We start from the raw sequence: 20,536 nt of genomic DNA, 5'->3' as shown, positions 1-20,536 counted from the left end.
ACGTCATGTAAGGACGCACACTTAAAAGTAATCGGTCAGGTCGTTTACATGGTGAAAAAAAATGAATAACGAGTATGGAAGAGATTCAAGCTGTGCTGCTTTTGCTGGTTACGTATAGGTTTACTAAAGAGGAAATTAACAACGACAGAAAAGAGCACTAATATGCAGATTCAGCAGCATATTCAGAAAGCTTGTAAAGCTAGATTTAAAATGATATTATTATCAGCTATTACGGTCATTGAACGTGAGATGGCTGAGACGACCGCGCGCCACCAGACAGAGAGCAAGACTGATATTTACTGAACGCAGAACGAACCTCGCAAAAGACTTTTAAAAATGCCGGTTGAAATAAAATGCTGCGTGAGCTCAACCAATCAGCATGTTCAGCGCCCAAGTCCCGCCCTCGAAAGTTCCTGAACTTTGAAAAAGTACTACCGCGAGCAGGGCCGTTTGGGGGGGGGATATTTACCCAGAACTTCATTTAGACCCTGGTTCCTGCGGTCTAAACACACGAAGTACCACCCAAAGTTCCTGGGTAAAGTTCCTGTGGTGGAAACGCGGCTTATTTTTCACCATGTAAACGACCTGACCGATTACTTTTAAGTGTGTGTCCTTACATGACGTGACGGCGCTGCGCCGCGCTCATGTTGACAAGAGAGGAAAGCTAATTTTTCTGAGGGGTAAACTTTTTATTTCGTAAGCTATGAAGATAATGTTGGAGTAATGACACAGCGTATATTGCCCCGGGCAGTTTTTACTTTAACTGCGCCTGACAGAAGATTTTTTTTTCTTTTTCTGAGATGATTATTACACTTTAAAACAGATAAATACGTTCCAGCTGCTGGAGAAAACAGCGTTGACATTTTTGATGCGGCAGACAAACTGCATGTGACAAAATGATTGCGATTGAAAGTCATCACATAAACACCAGATCGGTTTAGATAACGTCTCATGTAAACAGTCCACTAAATCTTTCAATCGGTACAAAAAATGTCATCTTTTTTTGTTCATTTTTGCGGTGGAAACGCAGACAGTTGCAGGTCTGGGGGGTAGAAAAGTTCCTGTAAAAAAGTTCCTTTATTAATTTAGTAATTTTGGTGGAAACAGGGCTATAGATATATTTACATAGCCTCATCCGGCCGATCTGTGCATACACTAATGAGGAATCTATGTAAATATATCTATGATCGCGCCGGTTTTTTGACCTTCTTCGGCGGAAGTAATGGCATTGGGACTAGATGAGATTCGTCTGATATGAGGTAAAAAATAACACAAATACTGTTGTGTTTCTCACAGAAACCGATCGTTTCGTGTCTTCAGACATCAATGTGTCGTCACGAGAGTCAGGGCTTAATATGGATTCGTATGTCAGTGTGTTTTTTCCTCTCATAGAAATACACCCCATTGACACGCATTATACGAGCAACAGTTGAGTTAAAAATCTTCATTTGTGTTCTCCTGAAGAAACAAACACACCTACATCTCGGATGCCCTAGGGGTCAGCAGATAAACGTCACATTTTCATTTTTGGGTGAACTGTCCCTTTAAAAATCCCCTTCACACTCAGAGTCTGAGCGAGTTCCTCACCTCTCTCAGCTCCTGTAGGATGGATCCGAGCCGCTCGTTTTCGGCCTGTGTGCAGGACGCCTGCGATCTGCTGCTCTTCAGCTCGGCCTGCTGCTCCAGAAGCCGGCCCATGTAATACGCCTCCTTAGTGGCCGACTCCTGCAGCAGCGTCTCCTCGTTCGTCTCCCCGTCTTCAGCCACCTTCCTTTGGGTGCTGTACGCCTGGCTGAAGGCCTGAGGACAAGAAAGAAAGAAGAATGCTAAACTAAAGTGCCCCAATTGTGCTATTTTAAAGGTTCCTAATTTTGTTTTGGAGTCTCCTACAATAGGTTTACATGAAGGAAAAATAGCACTGTAATTTTCTTGCTATATACATTGCAGCTTCAGCTCGCCTTTCAGTGAGCCTTCTCTGCTCTGATTGGTCAGATGGCCCAGTCTGTTGTGATTGGTCTACTCTGCTCTGATTGGTCAGATCGCCCAGTATGTTGTGATTGGTCTACTCTGCTCTGATTGGTCAGATGGCCCAGTCTGTTGTGATTGGTCTACTCTGCTCTGATTGGTCAGATGGCCCAGTATGTTGTGATTGGTCTACTCTGCTGTGATTGGTCAGATGGCTCAGTCTGTTGTGATTGGTCTACTCTGCTTTGATTGGCTCAGTCTGTAGTGAGTGGTCTACTTTGCTCTGATTGGTCAGATGGCCCAGTATGTTGTGATTGGTCTACTCTGCTGTGATTGGTCAGATGGCTCAGTCTGTTGTGATTGGTCTACTCTGCTTTGATTGGCTCAGTCTGTAGTGAGTGGTCTACTTTGCTCTGATTGGTCAGATGGCTCAGTCTGTTGTGATTGGTCTACTCTGTAGCAATTGGTCTACTCTGCTGTGATTGGTCAGATGGCTCAGTCTGTTGTGATTGGTCTACTCTGTAGCGATTGGTCTACTCTGCTGTGATTGGTCAGATGGCTCAGTCTGTTGTGATTGATCTACTCTGCTGTGATTGGTCAGATGGCTCAGTCTGTTGTGATTGGTCTACTCTGCGTTTGTAGCAAATCAAATACTTCTACTTAAACTTAAAGCATATACTTTAGATAGACAAGCTCCAAATTCAAAGTTTCCTTACTTAAAAAGTAGATCTTACTTTTCAGTAGATCTGAAAGTAAAAATACAGGAGTTACAACACAGGCAAATTGATATGTGAGGGTTTAATCAAAGCTATTTCAGTGCTACTACTACAGTAAAAGTATTTTACTCACTAATTCTAATTTTTGTTGAATTTTTAGAAGAAGAAAAAAATCTTATGTTTTTAATATTACTCTTTAGGTTTAAAGGGTTACTTCAGGGATTAGCATATGGCTTTGTATCAGTAGAAACCCTGGAGTATATTCAAATGATTGTGCTTTCCCCCCTCATATCCCCCTGAGACAAGAGATTTATGCATTTTATTTCTGGAAAAATTCCTCCTATGATGCAAATTGACGATATTTGCATCATAGGAGGAATGTTTGCCCAAAGGCTAAAGACTACAGCCAGCAGAGGGAGCCATTTCCGCATGTTGAACCCGCACATGAGGGATGGAGATCACACTCAGAGCTCAGCTCAGCTACAGGCACTCATTTAAACGGAGCTATGGTGAGCAATGGAAGTCTTTTAACTTCTCAAATTAATTTCTGTGAAAGTTAAGCTTGCAAAGGCATGAACTGAAACGCGCCAGACTGAACTCGCGTTGTGAATGTATGTCGCGAGTGTAGTCGTGATTACCTCAGCTCTCATCACTCCTGCAGTTAGTGCTCAGTGCTGTAATACTCGCGCGGCGACTCACTCATTATATTGAACACACACGTTCAGTTTTTAATTGTAGTTTCTTCTCTAACTCAGTCACAGTAAACAAGTTGGTGGCTTTGGGAATGGCCTCACAGGGCAGCGAAGCATTCTGGGAATTGTAGTCTTTCATCCGCATGAGACAAAAATACATTTTCTGTCTTTTCTTAGTCTAGAAAGCACCAAATTCAAAAATAATTTCACATTTCTACTGCATTAATGACCCAGTTTAAATACAGATTCATCTTCCCAGCACTGAAGTACCACTTTAATTTATTCCCCCCCCCCGGCCAAGTTTTAGTTATAACTTATTTCCAATCATTTTATTACTATAAACTATAAACTTATTTCAGATACATTTCTAATTTTCATTTAGACTACATTTTTCCATCTAATATTTATATTTTATTTCAGCTTCATTTCAATTAACAAAAACATTTTAATAGCATTACGACAATAACCCTTCGTTTAATATCTGAAAAACAGGACAGTAACTAAGTACATTTACTTGAGTACTGTCCTTAAGTACACTTTTTGAGTATCTGTACTTTACTTTTCTGGAAACCTATGACTTTAACTTCACTACATTTGAAAAACAAATATACTTTTTACTCCACTGCATTTCTATCAAGGTCCTCGAAGTCGAAAGTCGTTTGAAAGTCAGTGGATGATTTTTTTCTTCTTTTAAAGGTGTTTGGGGTTTTTGCAGAAAGCCTTTCAGGAATCACTCTTGTAGGGTCTCGTGAAGTTCAATGATTTCACAGCAATTTTTGAACAATGATCAAAATGGAAGAAGACTGATGTCAAAATGTTCAATTTGGCAAGTATTCACATAAACAAAGTTGATTATGTCTTCAGTGAAGGTGAACAGTGTGAGAATATCAGATGTGTATCAGTGTATTGGATCCGTGCATTCGGCCTTAAAGTGACAGCAGCTTTGTGACTTTTATACAAGTATAAATTAGTTTACAGTAGTCGTATGCTAGTATGTCAGATGGAGCATCACTGGCTGGCTTAAACCAGGATGGCATAGTTTACATTCATACAACAACAATAAAATAATGTGCTGACATAAAAAAGAAATGTACTTTTAATACTTGACTTTTGTACTTTTACTTGAGTAAAAATCGTTTTTTACAACTTTCACTTGTAACGGAGTAATATTTGACCAGTAGTACTGTTACTTTTACTCAAGTAATGAAGTTGTGCAATTTGTCCACCTCTTATTAGCAAAGCATTCCTATAGAAAGAGAGGCCGTAGGAGACACAGATTCTGGGACCTCGTAATACAGGGTGAAGTTCAGGCAATATTGGCTATTATCTGGAAAGCGTGAGTGGAATAGATGACCACGGTGATCTCGCATAAGACACTGAGAAAATCAATGCAGTACTCAGCCGAGGGAAGCAGAAACTCAGAGTGTGAAAAATCAATTGGGAGGTGTATAGAAGCTCAACGCTCCAGGTATGAGGGATGAGAGAAGAAATAACAGACTCATGGAGCAGTGCATTATGGGACAGATCCGATAACAAACGGCTAATCGCATGCATGATGGGAGGCAGAATGACCATAGTATTTTCTAGGGCTGTGCGACATTGAAGGACATCTTGTTAAATAATGCGATATTCAATATGCGATACGATATTGCAGTTAGTGTGTAAAATCGATTTAAATTATATTGTAAAAATATTTAAAAACTGAGAATGAAACCATTTGTGTTTCACATTCTTCCTGGAAAAAGAAAGCATCGCTAAAACTTCTGAAAGTGACCAGCAGTGTTTTAGCAAACATTTACGTCCCAAATCGTTCACGTGTCTGTGTGCTGTGTGTCAGACAGCGCGAGACTGCAAGTTATTGTATTGTGTTTAATAACTAATTTTTAACGTCAAACAAGTCCCATAAGTAATAATCAAGTGCCCAGTCTATTCTCTGCAATGCGTCGAACCTAAAATGTACACTTTTCACAATATTTAAGTAGCCTATTAAAATCATTCAGATATTGTGCGCCGTTGCGATATTTCAATCATTTCAATATATTGCACAGCCCTAGTATTTGCTAAACCATTTTGCTGCGTTTCCTCCTTCAATAATCAATCAATCGATTACACAAGATTGAAAAATCGCCGTTATTGCGCCGGAGACGGGTTTAGTGGTTATTTATTATGGTACAGAACCGATAACAAACTGCTAATCGCATGCATGATGGGAGGCAGAATGACCACAATATTTGCTGATCCCTTTTGCTGCGTTTCCTCCTTTATAAGAGCGAGAGTTTCACAGTAATGGAGAGAGAGCCGGATGAGAGGGAACTGTGTTCTCCTGCATGGATGGAGACCGATGGACCCCTGCAAACAGACGCCACTGGGGTTTTCCATTAAGCTGGAAATTCAATCAAACTCTCTCATGGTCAGTCAGTCGTGCTGTGCTGGAAAAACTCAGTGCTTTTTTTACACTATACACTCTTAGAAGAAAAGGTTCTATCAGCGCTACATATTTGGAACCCCTAAAAGGTTCTATATAGAACCCGTTTTAAGTGCCAAAAGGGTTATTTCTTGTCATTATAGAACCTTTTTAGCATAAACGGTTCTTTGGAGTTGAGTTTACGAAATGGAACACTACAAAAAAATGCATTTCTAATTTAGTATTTGTCTTTTTTTCTAATCTAAAAATTATTTAAGATTTCATAAGTTTCATTAAGAAACAATTAGTAGACAAGTACAAATAATTGTCTTGTTTTGGGAAAAATAACTAAAAATTAAGAGAGTTTTTGCTTAAAATAAGATAAATAATCTGCCAATGGGGTAAGGAAAATAATGTTGGTTTGAGATTATTATTTTGCTTACCCCACTGGCAGATTATTTTGCTTATTTTAGGCAAAAACTCTCATAATTTTGAGTAATTTCCCCCCAAAACAAGACAATTATTTTTCGCTTCTGCAGAATAAAACCGAGTGTAACGCAGATATGACGCGATTGACAGGCGACTCGCTCAAACGCTATGCTGACACGTCCCGGTCCTTAGTTAAAATAGCAATTTTCTCACAATTTACAAATAGTTGGAAACATTTGGGATATTGTAGGTACTCAACTGAACAAAATATATAACACTGGCCTAGTGGTTTTTGCATATTTTACTGCAAAAATACTACATAGTGCACCTTTAAGCTTTCAAATGTGAAAGTGAAGACTTAATGAAGAAGTGATGTTATCGTTAACAATCTACAACTTAATATTTGTTGTTAATTTAAATAAAGCTGAAATAAAATATAAATATTACTAAAATATAAATATTGCCTGAAACTTAAAAAAAAAATTTTTGCATTGGCAACTCAATTATTTAAAATAAAATATGTTTTAATACTAGATTACAAAAACTAAAACTGAAATAATAATAAATAAATGCTAAATGGAAAAACTAAATGATTCGCTATATCTCACTCTACTAACCAGAATGTTTGCCTCAATAAACTCCTGCTTATTAATAGTTAGGTAGTTGTTGACATTAGGATTAAGGTTGTAAAATATGATTATGCAAAATAATGCATCAATATGTGCTTTTATAAATACTAATAAACTGCCAATATCCTAGTAAATATGCATGCTAATAAACAACTAGTTCATAGTGAGATTTGGATCATAAACTAAAGTGTTACCAATTATTCAAACTAAAAATAAAAGGTAATTCAAAATATTAACAAATACTATGTGAATAATACTACAACAACAACAGTGTTGGAAGCAAACAGCCAGGGTTTATACTTCAGAAAACAAATGCATAATACCATAACATCACTACAGTTATTTATCACTAAACTATGACGAATGCAACTTATTTATAATCTTAATATAAATAATTACTTATATTTAAATATAATTTAAATCATATTAGTTTTCACAAGTATGATGTCATTACACTCCCCCTAATCTTTGTGTGATGATGAAGTTTCCGGAAATTCAAAAATAATCGAAAGAATGGATTTGTGTCAAGTGAACGTCTACAGATCTATTCTGCTCACTGCATAAGGACCACACACACACACACACATACACACACACACATACACGCATACAGACACACACACACACACACACACACACGCATACAGACACATGCGCAAACACACACACACGCCCATACACACACAGACTGGAAATATCCCAGGAGATTCTCTTTCCTCACAAAGACAAAGCTGTCTCTTGCACCAGCCTCTCTCTCTCTCTCTCTTTCTCTCTCTCTCTCTCTCTCTCTCTCTCTCTCTCTCTCTCTCTCTCTCTCTCTCTCCTTCTGTTCAGACAGACACACCCCTCAGATCTATCTATCTATCTATCTATCTATCTATCTATCTATCTATCTATCTATCTATCTATCTATCTATCTATCTATCTATCTATCTATCTATCTATCTATCTATCTATCTATCTATCTATCTATCTATCTGTGAAAACGGTTGGCCTTACGGATGTCTGCTGGATGTGAGAGGCGGTAAGCTGAGCCTTATAATTTTCTGGAGCGAGGTCCACACAAACACAGGGATCGATGAGAAGGCCCGCGGGCCGCAGTGAACCTTTATATGTGACCCTGCTCTGCAGCAGAGCTCAAAACCACCTCAACATCTGTTTATTGCTGTACAGGAATCAGATCAGATGGTCCTGAAACGGGAACATGGTGAGATACGCGAACATGGTTAGATGCATGTTGCACAGTGTTTGTGAGAGACAGAGCTGGTGAAGGAGACGCCTCCATGTCTGACAAAATAATCATCATTAATCGTTTCCTCGTCTCATCTAGATAGTAACAGCTTTGCCAAAAGTTTTGGGACGTCTGGCTTTATATGCACATGAACTTTAATGCCATCCCATTCTTAATCTGTAGGGTTTAATATGGAGTCGGCCCACCCTTTGCAGCTCTAACAGCTTCAGCTCTTCTGGGAAGGCTTTCCTCAGGGTTTAGGAGTGTGTTTATGGGGATTTTTGCCCATTCTTCTAGAAGCTCATTTGTGAGGTCAGGCACTGATGTTGGACGAGAAGGCCTGGCTCTCAGTCTCCGCTCTAATTCATCCCAAAGCTGTTCTGTCAGGTTGAGCTCAGGACTCTGTGCTGGCCAGTCAAGTTCCTCCACACCAAACTCCTCATCCATGTCTTTATGGACCGACGCTTTGAGCACTGGTGCACAGACAGGAAGGACTGTTCCCACACAGTTGGAAGCATGAAATTGTCCAAAATGTCTTGGATAACTGAAGCATTGAGTTCCTTTCTAAGAGGGGTGTCCTAATACAAAATAAGTAGTTATGCCTACTAAAAACTGCCAACCTTTTTGAGTTATAATTTATCCCAAAATAAGCATTCAAAATGAAACTATATTAATTCGATTTTGATTGTATGGAAATGCTGTATATTGTATACTTTTCATTAAGCATATTTAACAAATATTACAAAATATATATATTTAAAGTAAATGTATATAAAATATCAATTGTATACTTTATATTTTAATATACATTATTTAACTATATATTTAAAATAATTTAAAAAGCATTACAATATTTATAAAAAAGTAAAATGCCTGGATGCATTTGGAGAGTATAAATATGATAAATTTTCATGCAAATAGTCACAATTCCTAAAATGTGCTTTATTTTCTTAATGCTTATGATTTTGCGCTTTAATAATGGCGTACAAGATTCAACCAGGGAGTGTTATTGGTGTGAATTATGCAGTGAATGTTTCTCTCAGCGAATTATCCAGCTTGACGTTCACATGTCTCCCCCCTAAAGTGCCTGAATCTGTCCGATCCATAATTCATAGCTTAGGAGCAGACGTGTCTCCAAGCTCCGGCCCGAACACTTCAGGAACTCGGCATGAACTCCGAAGAGATCTGTCACTAGATTATTTCAAAAGATGAAGCAGAAGTGTTTGTCTTAAAGAACACAGAGTGCCACAATACCTTTACTATATATCATAAACCCACATTGTTTCAATCACATGACGTCTCACTCCCACACAAGGTGGTTTGCGGTTATATTGTGGGTTCATATCCTGAAATCTCATCCCCATGAGGAAAATCTGCCTACATTTACACACATGCTTATTAAAGCAACAGTGCAGCAGATGCTTTTAGCTCTGAGCTATACCAACTAATGCACCTTTGCATTTTTCATCTTCACTCCAGCGCTGACGTAGCCACACATGCACCGATGGACACACTAACCACAGTCAGACACCAGGGGTTTTCTGATCCGGAAAACCCTTCAGCATGTTCTTATAGCATGCAATCAGCACATACAGGTCTATGAGCCCAAGTATCTCATCCACAGTTCATGCGAAAATGACTTTAAAGGAGACATATTATGCAAAATTCACTTGTATAAGGTGTTTGAACATGGTGTGTGTAAACAACCAGACTATAATGGTAAAATCCACCCAATACATTCTTCTTTTTTATAATCGCCATCAATCTCTCATAACGCATTGCTTCATATTTCCCCCTACTCCTATGTAAGATTAGGGAAGCCCCGCCCATGACTGTTGATGATTGGCCCTTTCAGAATAGACACACCCCTCACAGAGAAACACAGATGCCATTTCTGTGTACTCGCTGTATCAACAAATTGGTGCTATTTGGCATTAAAAGTGGTTCTTGGCTTGTAATCATAGAGGAGCCACTTTTGGTGCCAAATAGCACCGTATCGTTAAAGGTGCTCTACAGCACCTTTGTCAAATGGTGCTATGTAGAACCCATAAGAGGTGCCATATGGCATTTTATGTCTTCCTCAATAATGGTGCCAAACGGCACCAACAGTAGTTCTTTGGCTTGTAATGAACGTTTAAAGGGGCTTGAAAGGTTCTTTGTACAGCACTGGTGCTATATAGCACCTTTACCACCCCATAAAAACACTGAAAAACTGCTGAAGAACCATACAGGGGCTTAACAGGTTCTGGTATTGGTGCTATATAGAACCTCCGTCATCCCAAAGAACTGGTGAAGAACCGCTGAAGAACCACTAAATTACCAAGATTTGGTGCTATACAGCACTTAAATACCCCTTTTCCACCAAGGCAGTGCTGGTGCTAAATCGGAGCCAGAGCCTAGTTTCAAATCGGTTCTTTGTGTTTCCACAGCCAAAGCACCAACTCCGAGCCAGGAAAAGTGGCTCTTAAGTAGCACCAAAACATTGCTGGGCTTGAAGTAAGAACTGCTTGCGTCACCGGCTGGGGGCGGCGTTACCGTGATCAACAAGATGAACACAAACTTGTGGCCGCCATTTTTTAAATAGCAGCTAAATTGTCTGTCTCTGTAATCTCTGTCTATACAAATCATGGAGAGCTGCATGAAATCGTTGGATTCGTGGCGTTTTGATGCCGATGTAGGATCTTAAAGACATGAGCCATTGAGGGAAGGATTGTTCGAGATGCATCGGCACGCGTGTACAGACTGATCGCGTATGACATCAAGTACAGCGAGCGCAAACGACTCCTTATGCTTTTGAATCGCTCACGCGGTATTTTGATATCATACACGGATCGGTCCACACAGCGCCGATGCATCTCGAACAAGCCTGGTGTGTTTGTATTTAGCATTGCTAAAACGTTAGCGAGAAAGATGAGACGTATACATTGACGTAAGACCTATAGCTCTGTGGTGGCTCTAGTCTGTGGAAAGCCAAGCCGGTTCTTAAAGGCTCTCAAGTCGAACCAACTTAGAACTGACACTACTGGCTCTGACCTAGCACCCGGTTCATTCTGGTGGAAAAGGGGTAAAAGTGGTTCCCCTATGATTACAAGCCAAATAAACCACGTTTTTTTAGAGTGTAGAGTATTACAATGTCTGCACCAAAAACATTACACATGTTCTGTTGTTGGATGTCCCAACGAACATACGAGTATCATAGACTCCCGGCATCCGAGCCATTGAGAAAATGTGCCGAGAATGTTGGTAAAATGTTAGATATTTGCTCAACAAATTTTACCAGAACTGCTTCTGCAACAAGGGTCCGTACAATGCTGTTTCTGAAGGACGGGTCAATACCAACTCTTCATGCTTCAACTTCATATCCAGAACAAGTGAGCATGGCAGTTCATATTTTGTGAATGTTTGCAAATGTCCTTTCTGAATGAGCTTTCTAGAGTGCTGTACGTCTCATATGGCTAAAGTTACCATAGTCTCTGACTGTATTCAGACTGTAGTTTTATCCTGAAAACGCTCACCGTCTGCGTAATTCATGAACACAGATTTATTATGCATTAAGTCAGGTGACTTGACGTTTTACATTCCCACACAAGCACCAATACAACAATTTATAGATTAACATGACGGTACGCTAGTCAATGAGTTGAGTCAACGTAACTCCACAACAACTAACGTTACATAAATGCATCCACTAACCATCCAGAAACGTCCAGGAGTGTCTAAAAGTTCCTCTTCCTGAGTCTCTCTCATCTGTCCGACTCTGGTTCAAACATGAGGCTGTACTCCACAACTGGTTATTTCTGAGTGAGATTCGCCTGTTTTGATGTTGACGTTGTATCCTAAGCTCGCGTAAAAGATCCGCCCTCTTCTGGAGCAGCAGCTCATTTGCATTTAAAGAGGCGTGTGTGAAAATTGTGTGTTTTTGACAAGCTATAATAAATTATATGGGGAGTATTTTGAGCTGAAACTTCAGACCATGGGCGTCGGAACCATTGTGTGTGTGTGGGACAAGACCCACCCACTTTTTAAGACCAATGATATTGAACCCACTCACTTTTATCGTCTCTAATTCAGCACGTCTGCTTACATTGACTACCCCTTAACCGAGAAACTTATTAAGAAACTTATTATTAAACACATTTATTTCCCCTTTTCTAATATTTTCTCTTTTTTTATTGAAAATAAATACCTTTCCGATCTGATTTGTGATGGGGAAAGGGAGTAGAGCGAATGTGGCAAAAGGCGGATTCGAACCTGTGATCGATTTGCGTCAAAACTTAGTGCCACGCTTCTTCCCCAAGACTATAGACGCGGTAAATAATTCAGTGATTTCTGTCATTTTGTCTGGCCCAATCAATCGTTTAGTAAACGGCACTTTTTCCATCTGGACACGGAGCATAAAAAACATGCAACTTGTTTCATTATCATTATCTGTGAAACTGTTGATTTCTATGGCAGTTAAATGAATGTAGTCTTTTTATTAGACTATTGGTATTGACTGGTTTGAGGTCTTTTTTTGGTATAGGAAATGGATATGGCCTCAAACGCACCATAATGCATGAAATCACATCAATGAAAAAAAAAATTCTGGGGGAGACCCCCCGGACCCCCACAAAACAATTTCCACACCTATCATATTTTGCATTAGCCACTACTGACCCACCCACTTTTTATTTGCTTCCGACGCCCATGCTTCAGACTCATTCTGAGGACACCAGAGATTTATCTTTTGAAAAGAGGCATTATATGTCCCCTTTAATAATAAGCCATTACAGCAACCTAACTTATTAAAATAATCATCCAAATGCACAATTTAACCCTAATCTTTCTCATGGAAATAAATGTGAAAAATCTACTGTAAATCTGCAGCCACTGCTGAACATCCTGTTTTTCCCATCCCCAGAATAAGATACAGCCTCAAACTCCCTAAGCATTATCGCTCTGAGACAGACTCAATCCTCAAACACTTACACTCTCAGTCGGGGTAAAAAACTGAGGGATGGCTATATATCAGAGATGTAGACAACACCAGGCTGTCTAAAATCAGAGATCCGAGTCTGGTTTGCTTGTATTGGTGATATTAAAGGAACAACTGTTGTGCTTTGATTGGCAGCTTACAAGCCGCAACAGAAACTGATGCATTCTGCCAATATTGCAAATGCACAGGAATCTGCCAATAAACAGTCAGTTCTGCTTGTTTAAAATTAAGAAAGACTGTGGGAGATTGACTCTGAATGATTCATACGGGCAGTGGAATTCAAGTAAACAACTATAAAACAGCTTTTGAAATGCTTGTGCACTATAATAGCAGTGATTGTAATGAATGGCTGATTGTAATGGGAATTCTTGGGAAGGTCACATTAGGCTCCTGGAAGCTTCTCAGCTCACGCGGGTTTGCCAAGGAAACACAAACACACTCTGGAAAACACACTTTTGCAAAGCAAAAAGCCAAACTTTTGCTTACACTTTATTTTTAAGGTGATGTAGTTAGTACTAACTCAAATACATACTGAGTGATATTAACTTAGTTACCTTTAAAGTTATTAAGCATAATTTACTGTTATTACTATGTAGTAACATGTAACGGTGTCACATTAAAAGTGTCTTTATTATATATATTTATCTCTTTTTTCATAAATATTTTTGTTTATAATTATAATATTATTGCTCTCCCAGTTTCATGTTAAGGTAGCGGCCAATCTTAGCAGGGCGATGGGGAGACTTGAATGTCAGAAATAGACATTTATGAATAATATATCAGCAGATGCCTTCATCGTCTGGTACGTCTCAGATTACCATTACTATTTCATACACCGGGAAAGACAGGTAATTACCAATAAAATGCACATTACAAGAAATTATATCAGGAATAATGACAAATATGGAAGAAAAAAAATGAAAAAAAGGATCTAAATATGAGCTGCCACATGCCTTGGCATTATTTTAAAGGGATAGTTCACCCAAAACAATTAGCCCCTGATTTTCTCACCCTCAAGTCATCCTAAATGTCTAAGGCATTCTGCTTTCAGACAAATACAATCAGTTATATATAAAAAAGTCCTGGCTAATCCAAGCTTTATAATGGCAGTGATTGCCCAAAAAAACTGTTTCCATCCATTATAAAAGTAATCCATATAGCTCTAGTTAATGAAGGCCTTCTGAAGCGAATTGATGTGTTTTTGTAAGAAAATATCCATATTTAACACGCTATAAAGTAACTTCCGCCAGAACGCCTTCCATAACTTCCTTACGGAAAAAATGTACGTGTTGCGACGATGACGCTGGACGTTGCGTAAGCGTTTTGAAGTGTGAGAGGCGTTACACTTTCTTCGTAAGTTGAATATGAAAGGTGGTCTGCTGGATTCATTTACGTGATTAATCGCTAATTAATCACACATTAAATCTGGCTGAGAAATTACCTCCAAAAGATAATTTAAGTCATTGTTGTGTTAAATGAGAAAAGCATCAAATAGACATTACAAAGGAGCTTTAGAAAAATATATTTTATTTGATTAAACAGAATTTATTAAACTTTTAAGCTTTAATGAGGGTGAGTAAATGATGACAGCATTTTCAGTTTTGCTTAAACTGTACCTCTAATAGGAATGGGTATCGTTAAGGTTTTAACGGTATTACTACTCTTAACGATACTGCTTATCGGTCCGGTACTTTAACGGTACTCTTATCGGTACTTTTTGAGATTATACTATACCACACACACACACACACACACACACAATTAACAAAGATACACATTATATAGGCCACAGTGCTTTAATTTTTTGGAAGAATTCTAAATGTATATGTATTTTACAACAATCACTGATCGTGCTGATTCTGTCATTACGTTTGAGTTATAGGGAGAAATGGCAGCGTAGGCTACTCCTGCAAAGGGAATTAAGTTGCGCTAGACATAAATATTACAATTATAATCTTTGCCAAAATCTAAAGCCAAAATCTGTGCCAAAGAAGCCAAAATCTAAAATAAAATCACATTATCACAATCTAGTGTAAAGTGTAAACAGGCTATGTTTGAATGTTTAGTTCTATCCTCCGTCATCACTCATTAGGGCTGTCGTTTTGCTCTCTCTCTCTCTCTCTCTCTCTCTCTCTCTCTCTCTCTCTCTCTCTCTCTCTCTCTCTCTCTAAATTATGCTCTAAATATCTAAATGAGTAAGTCATTAGGCCCTATTTTAATGATCTGAGCACATGGTCTGAAGGCGCAGTTGCATTTAGGGCGTGTCCGAATCCACTTTTGTAGTTTAATGATGGAAAAAACGTTCAGCACGCCAGGCGCATGGTCTACAAGGATTGTACCTAGTCTCTTAATAAGTCATGGGTGTGTTTTGGGCATTACGTGCAATAAACCAATCAGAGTCTCATCTCCCATTCCCTTTAAAAGCCAGTTGTGCTCGCACCATGACGGATTCACTATTTACATGTGAGCGGAAAAACTGAACGCTTCTCCAGAGAGGAATACATTTTTTACTATTTGGCATGTGTGTGTGCTCCTTCGTGTCCCTTTGTGTGTAATAAGCAGAGTGTACACGTTTTGTGCTACCGCCTATAGGCTCATATTACTAACACACCCTTTAAATAACACAAAAATACAGCACTATTGACTTTAGAGCAGGTTTGTGTTGGACAACGGCGTCGCTTTCAGTTCCTCAAAACAGCAACACGCCAACAATGCTCCTGAACACACCTGGTTTTCAGACCAGACGCCCATGGGTGAACAGATGGCATGAGTGCATTTGCTATTTAAACAACAAGACACTGGACATGAAAATGAGAACTGTCGGGTTAAAATAAAAAACACTTGTCGTGCCTGCCGTCACATTGCGCCGGGTGAATGAAAGGGCCCATAGAGTCAGTCACTCATTCATTTGATTCATTAAAACAACCGATTCATTCAGGAATGAAGCAAATAGCTCTCTATGAATGAATCATTTAATGCACCCGATTCACCAACACAATATTAACTTCTTACTTATTGAACTGTTGTATAAAATCAATATCACATTTACACTCGTGCTGTTCGGGACAAAAACAGCACTCGTGTGATCTTGCCCTCGTTTCTCGTGCAATACCGAAAATAATCAATGCAATATTTGCTGCGTCCAAAAGCAAATGCTTCCCTACTGTATGCAAAAAACATTACGCCCACAGAGTAGTATGTCCGAATACATAGCATTCGAAAAACAGCAGGCCAAAAAGTCTCCGGATGTGTGCTTAATGGACACTTTACTATCCCATGAGGCTACAGGAGAGGATCACGTGACAGAAACAACATTGAGGATTTGGATTACATTCATACTACCCATATTCACACTATATAAACATTATTTTTTTAACAGTTGTAAAGTAATTTAAAATTGAAATACCTACACAGACAGTATGTGTTTTTGGATGCAGCAACTGTTACAGCCTTAATAAAAATTAAATTTGACCTCATATTTGTGCGCTGGGGTGTAACGATTCGTTTTAACAACGATTCGATTCGTATCATGATTTGAGGTTGTCGATACGATTCAAGGACGATATTGGTTCATTCAGAACGATACGATCCAAATCGATTCAGTAACTTTTTAGCCAAAAATTCCTGTTGTTTCTTTTAAGGGAATCAGGTATCAATGAATTATGGATATAAACAAACAAGTAAACAATTAAAGGTGCACTATGGAGCTTTCCGTCCACTGGAGGGCGCCTATTCAAAACAAATCGTAGTTTGATGACGCAAAGTGTGAGCGCAGCATCTTGGGAGATGTGGTCTTCTCATCACCGCCGGTGGAAAATAGGACTCGGGCAGAAATCACGTTCATGGATGCGGTTATTAACGTTACTGTAGTGTAAAGCAGAGCAGGACCGAGTGTTGTGGACCTGAGCACAGCTGCTGGAGCGATTGTTAAACAAATACCCGCCCCGCGAATTACGGGACTTTTATTATGACGGGACAGGACACAGTCGCCGGTCGCCTGCACTGATCCGCTCTTCCGGTCATGATTTTGAGGTAATGCAGCTCTGTTTATCATATTAGATACATTTAAATGTGTTTAAAATGATGTTATGACGTTACTCCGTGCGTTCACTTGTTCACACTGCTAAGAGTAAAGCGCTCCTGCCAAATAAAAGCCGAAACCGAGGGTAGCGCAGATATGACGCGATTGACAGGCGACTCCCTCAAATGCAATGCTGAAACGTCCCTGTCCTTTGTTAAAATAGCAATTTTCTCACAATTTACAAATAGTTGGAAACTTCTGGGATATTGTAGGTACTCAACTGAACAAAATATATAACACCGGCCTAGTGGTTTTTGGATATTTTACTGCAAAAATACTACATAGTGCACCGTTAATGGCAAATGTGTTCACATTTTATTTGAATAAAGTGCAACCAACAGTTTAGGTTGAATTAACAGGAAGTTAACCTTTTCTGCTCTCATTTTCACTAAAAGTACTACTACTGCTTCTTTTTCAACATAAAAATATGACAAAATTAATATTTAAAAAAAAAGTGAAACTAACATCTCTTCAGGTTTAATTTACAGTAGGTTTACCTGCTACTTTTGCTGTTGTTTTTCGAAATAAAAATAATACAAATATAATATTAATAGCAAAAATAAAGTACAACCAACATTTCTTCAGGTTGAACGAGCAGTGGCTGAGCCTGCTGCTACTACAAACAGCGAGCGACTTATTAAGAACATCTCCGTCTTTATATGAGCAAAAGCGCTTTTGGGATCAGGCTGCATTTCCAGCACACATCTTCCTCCCAGTCCTCATAACACTGGCACATTATCATATAGATGACGTGAAGAATATCATTAACTGCCACGTTTGTGTGACCGATTTCCAGCACAGACCAATCAATGCAGTTCATTGAGGTTTAATGGAGACAAGAAACGGCCAGTTTAAGAGTAAAGCCTGCGATTCTCATTTTCAGTCATCTATTTTACCTCCAACACAAGGTAAATAATTATTTAATAACTAAAAAAAAAACTAACATTGTTTTGTTCAATTTCCTGTTGGCTTTGGCTTTTTGGGGGATCTCAAAGACAGTCTTTGTATTCAAGTGCATATGGAGGACTCCTGAACAGACGTACTGTTCAATCTTATTATCCAGGAGTGTGTTTTCTGGCAGCCGTCACCCTGTGCTAACCTTCAGCGCGGTCCACTGCAGTCAGCAAGACTACGCCAGATCTACTAATAAACTCGGGCTGTGAGAATATATAGACGAGGAGGCAATATGGGATGAAAATTAATGTCCTTATGCATCAGACGAGCACATAATTTAGCGTGCGAAACATCAACGTCCCGGGACACTCATGTTTACATCTGCTGTAAAACTATCATGTGAAATCTCTTGCTTACTATGATAGCTGATGAGAATTCAGAAGGGAAAAGTAGATTGTTAGAACAAAATGATGCAAACAAGCAATCTTGGACCCATGCAACACATCATTACTACTTATTCTGTGTGTGTGTGTGTGTGTGTGTGTGTGTGTGTGTGTGTGTGTGTGTGTGTGTGTGTGTGTTGTGTGTGTGTGTGTGTGTGTGTGTGTGTGTGTGTGTGTGTGTGTGTGTGTGTGTGTGTGTGTGTGTGTGTGTGTGTGTGTGTGTGTGTGTGTGTGTGTGCGTGCGTGCGTGTGTGTGTGTGTGTGTGTGTGTGCTGTCATATCGAATGCAATTAATCACATCTTACAAAACTGTGTTGTGTGTGTCTGTGTGTGTATACTTGATTTGACAGCACTAATATATAAACACACACACACAGTTATGCAGCACATACTTGCTTTGCTTTTGTTTGTTTGTTTTTCTAATTTATTTATTACTACTACTGGTTATTTGTAATGCTTCATGTAGTTAAAATAGTAGACATGGGAAAAATGATAGATAGATAGATAGATAGATAGATAGATAGATAGATAGATAGATAGATAGATAGATAGATAGATAGATAGATAGATAGATAGATAGATAGATAGCTTTATTTTCTGTTCTACACACATCTTATATGTTATCCCTGTTCATATCAATTTTTTTGGAAATATTCTATTCTCCTCTTTTCACCATGATAACCAGATTTATTTTGCCAGTATTACATTCCATAAAATAATCAGGCTATTGTCCATGTTTTTTTTGGCAATATTCTATTCTAATTATATTTTATTGTATTATTTTGTATTTTATTTTATTCCATAACATAACATAATCCTTGACGATGTTATTTAGTCAATATTATATCGTAGCCTACTTTGTTGTCCTCATATTATATTCACAGCCGGCCTGTTGTTTAAAAAGGAGCCTCGGTGAATCAGTGTACCTCCTGCAGATGCTCCAGCTCCTGTCTGAGGGTCTCCTGCTCGGTCTCCAGCTCCGCGTACTGTTGTTTGAGGGTCTGGTTCTCCTCCAGCACCGCGAGCCCGCACTCCGCCGCCCGGACCTTCTCGCGGTTCGCTTCGGCGAGCTCGCGGGTCAGCCGCTCCACCTCCGCCCGGTAATGATCCACCGACTCCCCGCATCCTCCTCCGCCTCCCCCTGCAGCCATCGGCCCGGCCCGTGCCCTCCACTGCGCTGGATGGATGGATAGATGAACGGATGGATGGAGGCACCTGCACCTTACCCGAACCTCCAATACATAGTCATTGATCCGGACATATTATCAACTAATGAGTGAATAATTCAATCCTAAATCATTTCGAGTGGAAATCAAACATCGCGATTGATCCGTGGGCCTCGCTTTCTTTCTTTCTTTCTCTCTTTCTTTCTCTTCTTTTTCTGCTTGATCATGGGTGTTGGGGCGCCATCATCACTAGGATGAAGACAAGTGGCTCAACTCACTCCGGCTCTCCTCCCGCTGTGACGTCAGCACATCTTGCAGCAGCCCTTCCCGAAATAAAGCTTCCGGGAGCGCCCAGTCCCACGACGTCATGCATATTCATAAGCTTTTATGACGTATCAAAATGTGTGAATTGTAAATTATCTCTAAAATATGTTATATGCTCTTTTACAAACAGAAGCAGAATTATTGAATTTGTGGTGAACTTATACATTTTACATGATAAATATTATATTCATAATCAAAAATGTGCAATGTGCATTCCTAAATGTAGATAATTTATTTTTTAAAAGAGATGGAATCGCTGAACAAGGAATTAAAAATAATAAAATAAAAAGAATGACATTCTGTTTAACTTTTTGGATGAATTCTTCAAATTGTAATGTCCCCACTGTTTAACACATTTTATGAATCTTGAATTTGTCAATAAGAAAAAGGAAGAAATATTTCTCTTTATTTTTTTGTTATTGTTTTGTATATTTTTATTACATATTTGTTATTATCATCATATCGTCCTGTGAAGCATTTTTGTTGTGTGTTGGATTCAATTTACACATTTTTTCTGTATTTATTTATTTATTTTTAACCATAGTGGACGTTATCTAGTGCACTCATTCAGTCCCACAATGCACCGC

The 20,536-nt window shown here is 39.0% G+C and overlaps 1 protein-coding gene across 3 annotated transcripts in view; it reads right to left on the bottom strand.

Moving 5' to 3' along the window:
- The window catches only part of LOC137048752 (protein bicaudal D homolog 1-like), a 44,980-nt gene extending 24,822 nt beyond the window's left edge, over window positions 1-20,158 (bottom strand). Inside the window, exons 1-2 of one of the 3 annotated variants that reach the window (XM_067427017.1) lie at window positions 19,386-20,158; window positions 1,588-1,800 (exon numbers count right to left, since the gene is read on the bottom strand). In XM_067427017.1, the coding sequence (XP_067283118.1) occupies window positions 1,588-1,800; window positions 19,386-19,610 (438 nt within the window). In that variant the 5' untranslated portion in view covers window positions 19,611-20,158. The remainder of the gene's footprint in view (window positions 1-1,587; window positions 1,801-19,385) is intronic. The other 2 variants (XM_067427018.1, XM_067427019.1) reach the window with 2 other exon arrangements.
- Between the last annotated feature and the right edge of the window lie 378 nt (window positions 20,159-20,536).

Source organism: Pseudorasbora parva, chromosome 20, assembly GCF_024679245.1.
Source record: "Pseudorasbora parva isolate DD20220531a chromosome 20, ASM2467924v1, whole genome shotgun sequence".
Lineage (NCBI taxonomy): Eukaryota > Metazoa > Chordata > Actinopteri > Cypriniformes > Gobionidae > Pseudorasbora > Pseudorasbora parva.
The sequence above is the reverse complement of the archived record's forward strand: the minus strand, read 5'-3'. Positions and strand labels throughout refer to the sequence as shown.